The sequence below is a fragment of the Microcaecilia unicolor genome, chromosome 1 (assembly GCF_901765095.1).
Source record: "Microcaecilia unicolor chromosome 1, aMicUni1.1, whole genome shotgun sequence".
Classification (NCBI taxonomy): Eukaryota; Metazoa; Chordata; class Amphibia; order Gymnophiona; family Siphonopidae; genus Microcaecilia; species Microcaecilia unicolor.
In genome coordinates this window covers 651,712,375-651,730,102 of record NC_044031.1, presented here as the reverse complement: position 1 = coordinate 651,730,102, position 17,728 = coordinate 651,712,375, and the positions used below count along the sequence as shown (strand labels likewise).

Sequence of the window (17,728 nt, the reverse complement as noted above, 5' to 3'; positions counted from 1 at the left end):
AGCCTCATGAGACTGCCATGGGAGGTCCCATTGGCTATTTTGGAATTGGAACCAGCATAAGTAGGAGTGAACAAGGTTCCAATCCCAAAATGGCCACCAGAACCTCCTGTGGCAGTCTCCCAAGGCTGCCACGGGAAGTCCTAGCAGCCATATTGGCTGAGGAGCCAGGAGTGGAAAGAGCGACTGGGGATCACGCTTGATGGAAGAGGCCACTAGATCACCAGGAGTTTTAAAGGGTAGGCCCGGGTGGCCTGAGGTGGAGGGAAGGGAGTGCACCGCCACTAGACCACCAGGGCAGGGGGGAGGGGTGGTGGCAGCTGACCCAGGAGGACCCACTCTCTGCAGGGGGAGGGAGAGTCATTTTTGGTTTGATTTTCAGCAGAAACCGAACAGCAAATTTTGGCTGCTGATTCGGGCAATAATCTGGTGCTAGTGATCTCATTAAAGAAGAGTGGTACCCAATGTACCAGAAATCCCTCAGACAATGCCAAAAGAGCCCAAAACAGAAAACTGCTACTGCTGGGAGACTCCATTATTAAAGGAATCAAATTGAAATCATGGTTCAAGGGACAGAAAATTGCCTCCTGGCCTGTCCAGCCAGCAGGGACATAAACCAAATTGTGAACAAAGAGAAGGAGTATAAAGCTGAGCTGTTAATCTATTTGGGAATACATGACCTGGTGTAGACTACAGATCTCCAACTCAAATGGCAGAACTGGACAGAGATCTGATTGATATTGCAAAGGTGGTAATGAAAGAATGATATTGCAAAGGTGGTAATGAAAGAAGATGTGATGATACTAGGTGACTTTTATATATTTTTATTTTTTTTAATTTTTTTATTTTTGTTACATTTGTACCCTGCGCTTTCCCACTCATGGCAGGCTCAATGCGGCTTACATATTATATACAGGTACTTATTTGTACCTGGGGCAATACCAAATGTGGAATGGAGTATCCCATCTGTAAATTTGGAAAGAAGTAGAAAGATAGTGGATGCCTTACAAGGGGCTGTGGTCAGACAAATGGTGATGGAATCCACCAGGAGAGAATTGATACTGGATTTAGTACTTAAGAATGGAGAAAGTGTGTCTAATGTCCAGGTGGGCATCAACCTGGGTGACAGTGATCACTTCACTGGTGCGTAGCTCTACATAAGAACATAAGAGTAGCCATACTGGGTCAGAACAATGGTCCATCTAGCCCAGTATCCTGTTTTCCAAACAGTGGCCAAGCCAGGTCACAAGTACCTGGCAGAAACCCAAATCGTGGCAACACTCCATACTACAAATCCTAGGACAAGCAGTTGCTTCCCATGTCTGTCTCAATAGCAGACTATGGACTTTTCCTCCAGGAATTGTCAAAACCTTTTTTAAACCCAGATACACTAACCGCTGTTACCATATTCTCCGGCAAAGAGTTCCAGAGCTTAACTATTCTTTGAATGAAAAAATATTTCCTCCTATTTGTTTTAAAAGTATTTCCTTGTAACTTCTTTGAGTGTCCCCTAGTCTTTGTACTTTTAGAATGAGTAAAAAATTGATTTACTTCTATTCAATCTATCTTTTTTGAGATACGTCAAACAGAACTAAATGCAATACTCACGGTGCGGTCGCACCATGGAGAGATACAGAGGCACTATAGTATTTTCGGTCTTATTCACTATCCCTTTCCTAATAATTCCTAGCATCCTGTTTGATTTTTTGGCTGCCACCACACACTGTACAGAAGATTTCAGCGTATTATCTACAATGACACCTAGATCTTTTTCTTGAGTGCTGACCCCTAAGATGGACCCTAGCATCAGGTAACTATGATTCAGATTATTCTTTCCAATGTGCATCACCTTGCATTTGTCCACATTAAATTTCATCAGCCATTTGGATGCTCAGTCTTCCAATTTCCTAAGGTCTTCCTGCAATATTTCACAGTGCGCACGTGTTTAACAACCTTGAATAGTTTTGTGTCATCTGCAAATTTAATCACCTCACACGTCGTTCCAATTTTCATATCATTTATATTATTTTATTATTATTATTATTTATTTGGATTTTGCTCACACCTTTTTCAGTAGTAGCTCAAGGTGAGTTACATTCAGGTACTCTGGATATTTCTCTGTCCCAGGAGAGCTCACAATGTAAGTTTGTACCTGAGGCAGTGGAGGGTTAGGTGACTTGCCCAAGATCACAAGGAGCAGCAGTGGGATTTGAACCAGCCACCTCTGGATTTCAAGACCAGTGCTCTAACCACTAGGCCACTCCTCCTCATTTAAATATCACCGGTCTCAGTACCAATCCATGCAGCACTCCACTATTCACCGTCCTCCATTGAGATAAATGTCAGTTTAACCCTGCTCTTTGTTTTCTGTCCAATAACCAATTCCTAATCCACATCAGAACCTTGCCTTCTATCCCATGACTCTTTAATTTTCTCAGGAGTCTCTCATGAGGAAGTTTTATCAAAAGCTTTCTGAAAATCTAGATACACTACATCAACTGGCTCAGCTTTATCCACATGTTTATTCACGCCTTCAAAGAAATGAAGCAAATTGGTGAGGCAAGACTTCCCTTGGCTGAACCCATGCTGACTCTGTCCCATTAAACCATGTTTGTCTATGTGTTCCGCAATTTTATTCTTTATAATTGTTTCCACTATTTTGCCCGGCACTGACGTCAGGCGTACCGGTCTGTAATTTCCAGGATCACTCCAGAACCCCTTTTAAAAATCGTTGTCACATTGGCCACCCTCCAGTCTTCAGGTACTACGGACTAAACTAGGTCCTGCTGTGCCTTCTAGAGGCACAGGCTTTCAGAATTGCTCCGATAGGTCTGAGGCGGTCAGTGCTAATATTCAGCGGCACTGTTTGGTTAAGTGCCACTGAATATTAGTGGTTGGGACATCCAGCACAATTTAACTGAGCAGGAGTCTCCTGTTCAGCTACATTGTTTTGCTATCAACCCCTTTATATTTTGTATTGTAGTCAATCTCCTTGATACTGGCCATGTGGCTTGTTGCCCTGAGTCAGTACACCAGCCCTATTGTTTGCCCTTGTAAAACAGCCACTCCACAGCTTTCTTGGTGTTAATTCCCTACAGATTTGTAGCTGTCTGTTTTGGTTTCTATCACTCTCTTATGATACTTACTTCTCCAGACTGAGCAATCTTTCTTAGGTGCAGGGCCATTGTTCAGGGGTGGCAATCAGGGCAATTGCACCGGGCCCTTATCTGCATACATAGCCTGCAGATGGGCTTTGGGGTCCCCTTCCCAATTTCTCCCTTGGACCCCTGCATGCCTTACACTAGCCCTGCTTAGGTGTCCAGGCTTCTTACAGCAAAAACACACTCTGATTTCTGCTTCCCCTTTTTGTTTTAATCCAGTCTTAAGGGCTGCCTCCGTTCTCCCAGTCTCTCTGCCTGCTTTTGTCTGTCTCCTGTGGTTATCTCCATCAATCAATTTCCATTTAACAAACTCTTAGCAGGAGTTTGGTTTCTGGCCTGCTTTCTAGGGCATTAATTAGAGCACCATAGGCCTCAGAGAAGTTGCATAGGAGTAATGCTCCCGTGTGGTTTTCTTTTAACTCGTCTGCTATCTCCTACAGCTGTTCTACAATTTCTAACACTGAGTTCCAAACCGCTTGCATTTCCTGGCACTTTTGCTGTCTTATACCATTACGTTTGCCTGCCTCTGCAGTCCATATACCTATGGTGGTATTCACATTTCTGATGTGAATGAATTATCTTCTGTAAGAAGGCCAATTGCTCTCTTGTTTTGCTTGTTCTTTATGTTCCATTCTTCCGGGTTTGGGGTAACATAGTAATATACAGCTAATAAAGACCAGCATGGTCCATCTAGTCTGCCCAGTAAAGAGGCTAGGTTTGTACCTGCCCCTCCATGCTGGTTACCTCCATCTCTGTCTTTTTGGGGGTTCTAACTGCCAGTCTCTGCAGGATACTCCCTTTCCTGATGTTGCTTTTAAGTTTTATTTCCTTGCAATTTCATTTCATGTCCTCTAGTTCAGTAGCTTCCTTGTCTTTAGAAAAGATGTGTTTGTTCATTAAATACCTGTCAGGTATTTAAATGTCTGTATTGTATCTCCCCTGTCCTTCCTTTCCTCTAGGCTAGTGGTTCTCAACCTTTCTTCTATTGTGACATACCTGACAGACACACTGAGCACTAAAATTCACAGCTGAACAAAGCACACCTAAATATTTTATTGTTTAACTGTAAGTTTAGTATGAATTTGCCTTTTCTATATCAAGAAGCTGTGTACAGCACATCCATCCCAGATTTTTCATGTGTCATTGAACAAAACAAATATATATTCAAATTCTAGTGTCACTTCAGTAACAGCAACACAGAATCCCTCCACTGCCAGAAACTGTGAAGCTACGCAAAGAACCTGCAAATACGCTGCTCAGAAACTATATAGCAAACAAAATCTATGGAGAGCAGACCTGCAACATTTTCAGTTGGGGCTTTATCTGTGTCAATCACGTCCCACAGATTGTCATTTCAGAGGACCTTTTTCATCTTAAACTTCCACAGCAGGTAGTTAAAATTGTTGAAATTGACCACTTAATTGAAAATCCAAGCTGCTTGCTATTTTATGAAAGAAGCAAGGAGCTTCCTTCTGTCTCTTCAGAAGTCACAGGGTCAGATCACAGCCCATAACCTAGTAGCCGATTTATCACTTTGAAGAAATCAGACAGAGTCTTGAAATGAAATCTGTGACTAAAAAACTACCACAGAGCTTAAGATAAAACAAGGAAACACATAGTGGAAGCATTGCATTGTAGGGAGCTGAGGGGGAATGAATCATCCCACGGGAAAGGAGGATAATCAGGTTACAGACCAGGTACACAAAAGTGATTAATATTTCCAGGTTGCTAGGTGACTCTTCCTTTTCCTTCCAGGGCTCATAAGCTGCACAGGTAGTAGTTAACCCTTTGCTCTGTGAGTGGAGTAATCTGTTGCCTTTTTTCTAACAAGGTAAGGGCAGCAGAATATGTTTTGTATTGGGAAGAGGGTCCAACAAGCTAACTTTCACCCCTGCCTCCCAAGTTCCTTAGTTTCTGATGCTATGTGGGACAAAAAGTTGATTGGGCCTTGGCTCTGGTGTCTGAACCTGCTGCCTGTTCTTGGAGGTACTAAAACAGTGTTTCCCAAATTGTTGTCCAGTATGAGCCCATTTTAATACTTAGAGCCCTATTCATTGGAGCCAACTCTGGGGGTGCTTGAGCACCCCCAATATTGAGAAAATTCCTTGTGTGTGTCCAGGGAGGGGTTATTTCCATTGGGCTTAGCACCCCCAATAATTTTGAAAAGTTGGCTCTTATGGCCCTGTTTACTAAGCTGCGCTTTAGGAGCGCTAACATTTTAGCGCGCTAACGATAGAGACACCCATTATATTCCTATGGGTGTCTTTCAGTGCACTCTAATTTTTAGCGCATGCTAAAAAGTATGCACGCCTACAGTGTGACTTAGTAAACAGGGCCCTTTATATTTTATGAGCCCTCCGTATGATGATAACAACAAAATAGCAAACCTTCACCACCTTCCCCTCCCTTATTCACTACCTCCTGACCTTTCCCCACTTATCTAGAGTATCAAGGCAGCAGTGGTGGCAATAGCAGCCACATTCAGGCCATTTGTGTTTTAATGTGAGTTCACAGACTTCAATACCAGTGCAACAGGAAGCCCACATTGAAAGTAGGGCCTGTGAACATTCACAGACTTTCAGGCTGCATGTTTCCTGCCATTACTGGCCATGGGTCATAGTGGAAGTCCAGAGGAAGGAAGAGCAGCCGATTGTGTGACCCATGAACCACTGTACTAAAAACACAGTCTCTTCTCTAAGGTGGGCACTGTACTTGCACTGTGTCTGTTCAGCTCCTGCTGCCTGTGTTCAAGTTTGTACAGTCTTAGGATGTGTGTTGTGGCAGCCTTGTCTATCTATATGATGCTTCTAATGTATTCATGTTCTTCCAGTAGCACAAAATCAGTGAAAACCTTTGCTAAATTTATGATAGTCTCAGAGTGCACCATCACTAGCTGTCTCCTGCAGCCATTGATGAGAAAGACTGAACTTGTGCACATGGGTTTGGAGCAGGGGTGGACTGGTCATTCGGGTAAGTGGGCAATGCCCACAGGCCTAGAGGCGCTCCCCCCCCCACACACACACACACACACTACAGCCCCCAAGCCTCAGTTGTCCCTCCCCGGTCCCACCTTGAAAGGGCCCTGGTGGCCTAGTGGCCTCTGCGGGGGCAGGAAAGAACAACACTCTTTCCTGCCCACTGCCACTCTTCTGCCCAGCGCCACTGTGTTTTAAAAATGCTTGTCGAAACTCCCTGTGGCAGTCTTGCGAGACTGTGAAGACCCGCAAGACTATTGCGGGAAGTCTCGGCACCCATTTTGAAAAGACAGCGCACCAGGCAGAATAGCAGTAGTGGGCAGAAAGGAGTGGGACTTTTTCCTGTCCCTGAAGAAGCCACTAGACCACCAGGGCCCTTCAAGGTAGGACAGGGAAGGACACGGTGAGGCTTGGGGGACTGTAGTGTGCAGGAGGGGGGGTGGCAGCTGCGACAATAGGGGAGGCTGTAGTGTGTAGGAGGAGGGTGGCAGGCAGAGGCCACGGGAGCCCAAAGACCCTTACTGCCCAGAGGCCCCTGGTTTGGAGTACAGTTTCTAGTAACTATCAGGCTCATTTTCGAAAGAGAAGGACGTCCATCTTTCGACACAAATCAGAAGATGGGCGTCCTTCTCACAGGGTCACCCAAATCGGTATAAACACTCCTTGGAATCACTGTGGATTGAAATTCCATGTGCAAAGGGGAAAAGGATAGTGATAGGAGTGTACTACCGTCCGCCTGGCCAGGACGAACAGACGGATGCGGAAATGTTAAAGGAAATCAGGGACGCAAACAAACTGGGCAACACAATAATAATGGGGGATTTCAATTACCCGCATATAGACTGGGTTAATGTAACATCTGTACACGCAAGGGACATAAGATTTCTTGATGAAATCAAGGACAGCTTCATGGAACAGCTAGTTCAGGAGCCGACAAGAGAAGGAAAAATACTAGACTTAGTCCTTAGTGGTGCTCATGATCTAGTGCAGGGGGTAACGATACGAGGGCCGCTTGATAACAGTGATCATAATATGATCGGTTTTGATATTGGCATTGAAGGAAGTGAAACTAGGAAATCAAGTACGCTAGCGTTTAACTATAGAAAAGGTGATTACGACAAAATGAGAAAAATGGTGAAAAAAAGACTGAAAGGAGCAGCTCGCAGAGTAAAAAACTTGCATCAGGCGTGGATGCTGTTTAAAAACACCATCCTGGAGGTTCAGGACAAATATATTCCACGTATTAGAAAAAAGGGAAAAAAGACTAAACGTCAGCCGGCGTGGCTAAACAGTAAGATAAAGGAAATCATTAGAGCCAAAAAACAATCCTTCAGAAAGTGGAGAAGAGAACCAACTGAAAGTAACAGGATAGATCATAAGGAATGCCAAGCCAAATGCAAAACGGAGATAAGGAGGGCAAAAAAGGACTTTGAGAAGAAATTTGCGTTGGAAGCAAAAATACATAGTAAAAATTTTTTTAGATACATTAAAAGCAGGAAACCGGCCAAAGAGTCGGTTGGGCCGCTGGACGAAAATGGTGTTAAAGGGGCGATCAAGGAGGACAAAGCCGTAGCGGAGAAATTAAATGAATTCTTTGCTTCGGTCTTCACCGAGGAGGATTTGGGGGGGACACCGGTGCCGGAAAGAATATTTGAAGCGGGGGAGTCGGAGAAACTAAACAAATTCTCTGTAACCTTGGAGGATGTAATGGGTCAGTTCAGCAAGCTGAAGAGTAGTAAATCACCGGGACCTGATGGTATTCATCCCAGAGTATTAATAGAACTAAAAAATGAACTTGCGGAGCTACTGTTAGAAATATGCAATCTGTCCCTAAAATCGAGTGTAATACCGGAAGACTGGAGGGTAGCCAATGTTACTCCGATTTTTAAGAAGGGTTCCAGAGGAGATCCGGGAAATTATAGACCGGTGAGTCTGACGTCGGTGCCGGGCAAGATGGTGGAGGCTATTATTAAGAATAAAATTGCAGAGCATATACAAAAACATGGACTGATGAGACAAAGTCAGCACGGATTTAGTGAAGGGAAGTCTTGCCTCACCAATCTAATGCATTTTTTTGAGGGGGTAAGCAAACATGTGGACAATGGGGAGCCGGTTGATATTGTATATCTGGATTTTCAGAAGGCGTTTGACAAAGTGCCGCACGAAAGACTCCTGAAGAAATTGCAGAGTCATGGAATCGGAGGTAGGGTATTATTATGGATTAAGAACTGGTTGAAAGATAGGAAGCAGAGAGTAGGATTGCGTGGCCAGTATTCTCAGTGGAGGAGGGTAGTTAGTGGGGTCCCGCAGGGGTCTGTGCTGGGTCCGTTGCTTTTTAATGTATTTATAAATGACCTAGAGATGGGAATAACTAGTGAGGTAATTAAATTCGCCGATGACACAAAATTATTCAGGGTCGTCAAGTCGCAGGAGGAATGTGAACGATTACAGGAGGACCTTGCGAGACTGGGAGAATGGGCGTGCAAGTGGCAGATGAAGTTCAATGTTGACAAGTGCAAAGTGATGCATGTGGGTAAGAGGAACCCGAATTATAGCTACGTCTTGCAAGGTTCCACGTTAGGAGTTACGGATCAAGAAAGGGATTTGGGTGTCGTCGTCGATGATACGCTGAAACCTTCTGCTCAGTGTGCTGCTGCGGCTAGGAAAGCGAATAGAATGTTGGGTGTTATTAGGAAGGGTATGGAGTCCAGGTGTGCGGATGTTATAATGCCGTTGTATCGCTCCATGGTGCGACCGCACCTGGAGTATTGTGTTCAGTACTGGTCTCCGTATCTCAAAAAAGATATAGTAGAATTGGAAAAGGTACAGCAAAGGGCGACGAAAATGATAGTGGGGATGGGACGACTTTCCTATGAAGAGAGGCTGAGAAGGCTAGGGCTTTTCAGCTTGGAGAAGAGACGGCTGAGGGGAGATATGATAGAAGTGTATAAAATAATGAGTGGAATGGATCGGGTGGATGTGAAGCGACTGTTCACGCTATCCAAAAATACTAGGACTAGAGGGCATGAGTTGAAGCTACAGTGTGGTAAATTTAAAACGAATCAGAGAAAATATTTCTTCACCCAACGTGTAATTAGACTCTGGAATTCGTTTCCGGAGAACGTGGTACGGGCGGTTAGCTTGACAGAGTTTAAAAAGGGGTTAGATAGATTCCTAAAGGACAAGTCCATAGACCGCTATTAAATGGACTTGGAAAAATTCCGCATTTTTAGGTATAACGTCTGGAATGTTTTTACGTTTGGGGAGCGTGCCAGGTGCCCTTGACCTGGATTGGCCACTGTCGGTGACAGGATGCTGGGCTAGATGGACCTTTGGTCTTTCCCAGTATGGCACTACTTATGTACTTATGTACTTATGTACTTATGATTTTTGGTGTCCCTAACTGCTTTCCGTCGCAGTGACCACCAAAGTTTAAGGGGGCGTGTCGGAGGCGTAATGAAGGTGGGACTTGAGCATGTCTAACACATGGACGTCCTTGACCTATAATGGAAGAAAAAAGGGCGTCCATGACGAGCACTTGGACGACTTTACCTGGTCCTGTTTTTCTTATGACCAAGGCACAAAATGGTGCCCGAAATGACCAGATGACCACCGGAGAGAATCGGGGATGACCTCCCCTTACTCCCCCAGTGGTCACTAACCCCCTCCCACCCTCAAAAAATATCTTTAAAAATATTTTGTGCCGGCCTCTATGCCAGCCTCAAATGTCATTCTCAGGTCCAAGACAGCAGTATGCAGGTCCCTGGAGCAGTTTTAGTGGGTGCAGTGCACTTCAGGTAGGTGGACCCAGGCCCATCCTCCCTACCTATTACACTTGTGGTGGTAAATGTGAGCCCTCCAAAACCCACCAGAAACCCACTGTACCCACATCTAGGTGCCCCCCTTCACCCGTAAGGGCTATGGTAGTGGTGTACAGTTGTGGGTAGTGGGTTTTGGAGGGCTCAGCACACAAGGTAAGGGAGCTATGTACTTGGGAGCAATTTATGAAGTCCACTGAAGTGCCCCCTAGGGTACCCGGTTTTTGTCCTGGCATGTGAGGGGGACCAGTGCACTATGAAAGCTAGCTCCTCCCACAACCAAAGGGCTTGCATTTGGTCATTTGTGAGATGGGCGTCCTTGGTTTCCATTATCGCCGAATTTCAGAAATGACCAAGTCTAGGGACGACCATCTCTAAGGATGACCTAAATTTCAGGATTTGGGCGTCCCCAACCGCATTATTGAAACGAAAGATGGATGTCCATCTTGTTTTGATAATACGGGTTTCCCCGCCCCTCCATTGGGACTTGCGAGGACGTCCTCAGCAAAACTTGGGCGTCCCTTTCGATTATGCCCCTCCGCGTGTCAGAGCATAATATGTTCAGTGTGAGGCTGGGAAAAATCTGGAGGAAATACTGTCCTCACATGTTTCTTCTAATGCTTATTTATAGAACACAGACCTCTTGTGCCCTGGGATCCATGTAGGGAAGGATTCCTCAGCAGAAGGAGCAGAGCTAATTGGGGATCTTAGACGGAGCAGCCCTGAGCCACCAGGGAGCAGCAGTAGTATGATGGAGTTATCCCAAAAGCGCGGTGACTTCTCTGCACTGGAAGCTGAGACGGGCAGGCAGCACCAAACATTCCTGTGCAGGTAATAAACCAAGATGGTCAAAAGCAAAGTGGTTGCTTTTGAATCTGAAAATAGAATTGGTTTCCCCACAGTACAGTGTGGGGTTGATATTCAACACAATTTAACTGGCTAGAAACGGCTCCTAGCCGGCTAAATCACCTGTTCAGGGCTTAACTGGTCATTTTCAGCAACATTTAGTCGGTTAGTGCCACTGAAAATAATTGGCTAGTGCCAAACTCAAAACTAGGGTGTTCCAGGGGCAGAGTCAGCACTAGTCGATATTCAGAACTTAACTGGCCAGGGTAACCGCAGAAAAGCCAGTACTGTCTTTATGCGGTAACCCATCACAGTTTATGCTGAATATCTCACTTAACCGGCTATGCGTTAGCTGGTTCCACAAACCCCCAAATTCAGTGCTGGTGCCCGGACACGGCCCGGCATTACATTTCTGGGTTTAGTGCAAGTAGCAGTCAGCAAAATGCTGATCACTGCCGGCTGACTATCGACCCCGGTGATTCTAGGGATTTGGGGGATAGTTTGAGGCAACGCCCATTGCCCTTTTGCAAACAGAAAGTGAGGCATGGACAGATTCAAATACTGAGGTAATGAGACTATGATTACCCTTCTAAGTGATACTTTTGTCACAGATTTTACCAAAATTTAAAAGTGTAGAAATATTTCAATTTTTCTATCAGGAGTACACTAAAGAAAGATGTCTTTGCAGCAAGGGTAGTGGATGTGTGTAGGGTGGCCAGCTGGCTCATGATTCATCTGCTGGGGTGTCTCCAGTTCTGGGTTTAGTCCATTGCATGTGGTGGCTTGTAGTTGTGCTTTTCTTAAAGAATGCAATTGAGAAATCAGAACTACAGGTCCCTGCATGCAATGGGCTAAACCCAGAACTGGATCAATCCTCATAAGTGAATCTAGAGCATGGAGCAGACCCCTAGTGGAGCTGATGGAGACAAGGATAGTAGAAGAATTCAAGAAAGTAAGGGACAGGTTTTGTGGATCTCTGAGGGAAAAGAAGGAACTGTAGAAGTTTGGATGGGCAGACTAGAAAGACCATGTGGTCTCTATCTGCTATCATTTTCTATGGTTCTTATCATTCCTCCAACTTAAATGGCATGACTGAGGCTCCACTTAATTAATATTACTGGCCAACCTGCAGCTGTGAACAGTGGGATACATTGGTGGCACTTTGTCTCTCACCTTTCTAGCTTAATATTATAGAGATAGTGGTTTTGTCCTTAGCAGGGACAAAGAAATTGAAGTGGAACAGCTTTGGGATACATATTTTGACTAGTACTGCGTGTGCTACTCAAGCTAAGTGTAGAGAATTTGCTTGCAATTAGTGAAAATATTTCACCGATTAAGGCTAAGAGGGTGGCTCTCCAGGGTATGTGTCCTACCTAGTGAGGCTAAGGCACTGTTAAATGTGGAATTAAACACACATAGAGAGAAGGATTTGGATTAAGAGATCTTATTGAAATACTGGGATCCTTTAGCCCCTAGCTCTTCAGAAATGTGTTGTTCCTCTATATGAAGTTGTGATATGAAGCCTGTAAGAGCTGGTATTTTTTTTTTTATTTTGTGATAACTACACAAATTGATAGCATATGACTTCTTAAAAGGTGAGAGTCATGGATTATTGCTTGGGTTAAGCACTAAACCTTACACTGACAGTTTTTCTTGTTTCTGTCAGTTTTGTTCATCTCCTTGCTCCCTTGTCTCACAAACAAACTCTGAGCAAGATTGGTATGAAACTATAATTAATGCTCTTCCACCATTCCTTTGAGTATATAAATGTTCAGCTGTATCATGTTTGAGGTTTCATTTGAAATACTTTATAAACAAATATGTAAAAAAAAAAAAAACACCAAATGAAGCACAAGCAGTTCCCAGTGTTAGGGGGCTGTGGTCAGGAGGCCCTGCCAACACTGCATTCACCCGAGTAGTGGGGACTGGGTGGAAGGGACTGTCAGTAATGCAGTGTACAGCTGAGGAGTGTTTGCTGGGAGTGCTGTGAGCAAGTAAATACATGCAGATGATCCAGCAAAACAAGCAGGGACTTACAAACCAGTGTTTCTCATCCCAGTCCTCGGGACACACCCATCCAGTCAGGTTTTCAAGATATCCACAATGAATATGCATGAGAGAAATTTGCATGCAGTACTTCCATTGTATGGAGTTGCCATCTCATGCGTATTCATTGTGGGTATCCTGAAAACCTGACTGGCTGTGTGTGTCCCAAGGACTGGGTTGAGAAGCAGAGAAAAGACCTAATTTCACCCTCTTTAATGCATGGAGCACATAATGTAAATGGAAGTCTGTAACATCTTTAGTCATCAAATACTGTTACCCCAGAACTCTATAAAAGTTGCCAGAAAATTGTGTGTGCAATTTAATTGAATCACGAGCTAATTAGCACCAGTAATTGACTTTTTAACAAGCAATTATTGACACTAATGAGATTTAATTGACATTTATGCATTTAAATTTTGGCACAGGATCCACGCCTAAATTTATGTGTGATCTGAAAAAGAGGGTCATGGGCATAATGGGGTGTTCCTAAAATTTATGCCAATTGTTATACAATAATGGGGATACACGCCCTAATGTAGGTAAGTACATTTGCACCACGTTTCAGTTAGGACACATGGCCACGTCTAAAGTTAGGAGCGATTCCTGGGTGTAAACACGATTCTATAAACCGTGCCTAACTTTAAGTGCGGCTTATAGAATAGCGAGTTATTCTGTGTCAATTTTTTTGGCGCCATATATAGAATCTAGCCCTCAATGTTTAAATAATAGTTTTAGGCTCTAGCAACATTGATTGAAGCAACTTCCTAATTTAAAACCTTAGTATGTAAAAGTCCATTAACCATCTTCCTATGGACTCATACCACAGAATAAGCCCATAACCAAGATTTAAATAAAAAAAAATTAAAAGCAGCTTAAGAATTCATTAAACGTCTTCATACAGATTCATGCTAAAGAATATTATTACAGCCACTGTTTCACCCAGGCAGGTTACTTAAGGGCTACTCCATAGAGGACTCCACCAGCATTGTGTACTCTTTTTGTCAGTGTTTTTTACACTAGCCTAACTATTTTCTTGACCTTACTAGGACTGCAAATAATATTAAAAGTGCACCCTAGCATCATGAAACTTTTGACTTGAAATTCAGCAAGGCAAAAATAGTTACCAAGTTGCAGCAATTTTCAATCTTCTGTCTGTGGTTTTTCAATGGCATTAAGCAACTTAGAAACCACCCAGACCAATCATATGACTTAAAATACCCAATCAAAAGCAGGTCATAGGGAGCTTTCATATTAACTAATGTTATAGTGAGTTACAGATGGAAAAGTAGAGTTTGGAGTGATGTGAGCAGGTCAGGGAGACTGGGGAATTAATAAGTGAAAAAAGTAAAACCAATAAAAAGACCCCCATTTCCCAATACACTAAAGCAATTAATAACGGAGGAAACCTCCAAAAACCAAACATTTAGGGGGACTAGTCCAAGATGTATAGGAGTTTTTGCTGGAAAATGGTTTAGGAGAGTGGGTAATGTAGGGATCCCTGTTGGGATGGTGGTATAGGAGAGTCTGGAAAATGTCAGAATCTCTGCTAGGAATGTTTGGAATTTAATGTAAAAGACTCAGAGCAGTCATCTGGGAATGTGGGAAAGCAAGTGCAGGGAATTATGGGCAATATACAAAACAATCATATCATATGTTTTTATTGCTCTCAAAAGGCTTTTACATTATATCCCCAAAACTCCTTCTTCTTTTCCCTCAGCCTGCAGGCCAGTGTGCTGAAGTCTGAGATGGAGGCTCATAAACCCATCAGTTCCACCAACCCCACCAGCACTACCCTAGATACCGGTGAAGCCACAGGGAGGCTGGAGTTCAAAGTGTCAGGATTGTTCCTCTTTGGTTCTCCTTTGGGGCTTGTGCTTGCTCTGCGGAAGACTGTGATGCCTACTGTAGACGGTAAGATCTTGTAGTGGGAGAAGACAAGCAAGGGACAAAGCTCATTACCTAAGATGTCTTTTTCCTTTTGCATCCAGTGTCTCAGATGCGTCCAGCCTGTGAACAAATCTACAACTTATTCCACTCTGCTGACCCTTGTGCCTCTCGTCTGGAACCTCTGCTGGCCAAGAAATTCCATGCCATCTCACCCTTTGGAATCCCACGCTATCAGAAATTCCCGCTGGGAGATGGAAACTCAGCTTTGCTGGGTAAGCTTCTGCCCAAGCTTAGATGTTTAAAGAGAGAGATTTCACTTATACCAGACAGCAGTAGAGAAAGCAGAGAAAGACAGTGAGAGACAGAGACACATTAAGCTTCCTTGTTAACTAACCATAGTTGTGTTAGGAAAGTTGAATTGATCAGTCTTATAGGCCTGAAGTTTACTATCTCTAAAAAAAAATCAATTTATGCTAATAAGGGAAAACAGAACTCTCTTGAAATAATATGATCTTTAAATAATCTGATGAAGATGTGTTAAATAGGAAGAGTATGATACCATGTACATGATGTTGGATAAGATCTTTTTGGTTGAAATTTTACTTCTGGTAAATCTGTTCAGTGCAAGTTGAATTAAAACCCCTTGTACAAAGTATTTGATGCACTGTAACATACTGTTTTTGGTTCAAAGTTTTTTTTGCCTTGTCATTTTGCTTTTCATCTCTTTGGATGCTGAAATATTGGTTGATTTTGCCCTTACATTTTGCAATTTGTCATCTGAGGCTGAACAAATTGTTTGACTCCTGAAGCAGGCGCAAGTGACGCTGAAACGCAAGACTGTGTTGTGTCTTTTGAGTCATTTTAGTTGTCATCCTTCCTTTAAGCCACTTGTTTTGGAACCATATTGATCTGCCCCTTCTTTTGTTTTTGTTTTTGTTTCTGTGGACTATTACTAGGGGGACACTTCTTCTTTTTTTTTTTTTAACTGCAAATTAGTGCCAATTAACTCCAATTACTGGCAATTATTGGTTAATGCCAATTAGGGCCCTATTTTCTAAGGTGCATTAGTGTTTTTAGCGCGCTAACACTTAAAGTGCACGCTAACCATGTAGGCGCCTATAGGGATGTTGTAGGCACGTACATGGCTAGCGCGCGTTAAAAATGTTAACACGCCTATAACGCTACTTAGTAAATAGGGCTTTAGTGACTAATTTGCCAATTAAGTTATGCTTGTAACTGGCATTATTCTATAATCTGTGTGCGAAGTTTTGCACACCAAGCACGAAAATGTGCACACAAGGTTATAGCGCTATAAAAATGATAAGTAGTAGTAGTAGTTATTGCATGAGTGTGGCAGTCTCTAATTGGGTAACAGACTGCATTTCCTTCACTTATTCCCAGGCATGTTGACTCTTCAGGGTCGTGTCACAGCTCATAATATCAGAGCTATGGTGGCATCAGTAACCCACTTGAGATCAGCCTCCAAGGAGGAAATTTGAAGGGTTGCAACAGTGACATCTGTTCATACAGTCAGAGCCCTCTATTGTGTAGAAAAAAATTCCTGATGCAACAGTAGGTTTGGCCAATCAGTCATCTAAAATTTCACAGGGCATGGGAATCCAAGTGCTCTCCTCCAGACCCATTTCTTTTCTGTTCCAGGCTGCCTTACAAAAAAAAAAAAATACAAAACCAACTAGTCGCCAGTGAAAATATGTTAAGTGTCTGCATGCCGCAGCGCCTTGTTCTTTTCTTTTTTCCTCTTGAAGACAGCCTGTAGCTAGGGAGTCCAGGTTATGAGGACTTTCTATCCTGTTTGCCTTCAGAAAAAAACAAGTTACTTACCTGGCAGCAGGCTGTCTCGGTGAACAGTAGGATGCAAGGATTCACATATCTGCCCTCCTCCCCAAGGAGTTTTATTCTACTCAAGCTGAATAAATGGACTGAGGTGGTTCTGTGCGACAGCAGGAGGCGAGAAGTGGTGTGCATGTGTGGTGAAGCAAAAGCTTGTAGTACTTACTAAATTGAAGAAGCTTTCCCTCAAGGGCTCCATCAGTGACGTTGTCCATATTGTAAGGACTTGTACCCTGCTGTTCAATGAGAATGCCTGTTACAAGTACATAAATTAGTTTTCTCTCCCTTCCTTTTCCTTTCTTTCTTCTCCATCTCTCCCTATCTCCTCATATTTTATTCTGTTATCCCACTCCCACATTCTCCTCAATCTCCCCTTCCTCTCCTTTAGGTTCCTCTTAGTTTCTTGAGTTACAGTACTGTGGGCAAAGGAGTGGCAGGGCAGGGATGTGGTGTGTGCTCCCTGTTCCCTTAGCTACTTTTCCCCCATGTTACACATGCTAGTTCTAGTCGTGAGATTTCAAAAAAGATATGGCAGAATTAGAAAAGGTATATAGAAGGGCGACCAAAATGATTAAGGGGGTGGAATGACTCTCCTATGAGGAAAGGCGAAGGAGGCTGGGGCTCTTCAGCTTGAAGAAGAGACAGCTGAGAAGAGATATGGTAGAGGTATATAAAATCATGAGTTGAACAAGTAAATGCAAATTGATTGTTCACTCTTCCAAAAAGTACAAAGACGAGGGGACATGCCATGAAGGTACATAGTAGCACAGTTAAAACAAATAGGAGAAAATAATTATTTTTCACTCAACACAAAGCTTTGCACCAGAATATCAGGCACTTTTTAGATGTGATATTGCGTCTTCCTAAAGACTGCGTCATCTTAGCTGTTGAGATCTAACATTACAGTAGTTGACCAATCTATAGTCAGTCACTGAGGCAGACTTCCATACCAAAACACGGTGCCATGTTGAGTCTTCAACTACCAATAAAGACTGTATTTCACACAGCCCATGGCTCCATAGTGTGTCTTTGAAGAGCCATCCTTTGTTCCCCACTCTTTTTAGCTCTTAAAAAAAGGTTTGAACATATTCCTGGAGGTAAAGTCCATAAACCATTCTTAAAGTAGACATAGAGAAAGCCACTGCTT

General features: G+C 43.4%; 1 protein-coding gene across 2 annotated transcripts in view; it reads left to right on the top strand.

Moving 5' to 3' along the window:
* Nucleotides 1–17,728, top strand: part of PITPNM1 (phosphatidylinositol transfer protein membrane associated 1) — a 121,857-nt gene that overhangs the window by 79,052 nt on the left and 25,077 nt on the right. For both annotated transcript variants that reach the window (XM_030185981.1, XM_030185971.1), the window contains exons 13-15: nucleotides 10,583–10,782; nucleotides 14,561–14,754; nucleotides 14,832–15,002. In XM_030185981.1, the coding sequence (XP_030041841.1) occupies nucleotides 10,583–10,782; nucleotides 14,561–14,754; nucleotides 14,832–15,002 (565 nt within the window). The remainder of the gene's footprint in view (nucleotides 1–10,582; nucleotides 10,783–14,560; nucleotides 14,755–14,831; nucleotides 15,003–17,728) is intronic.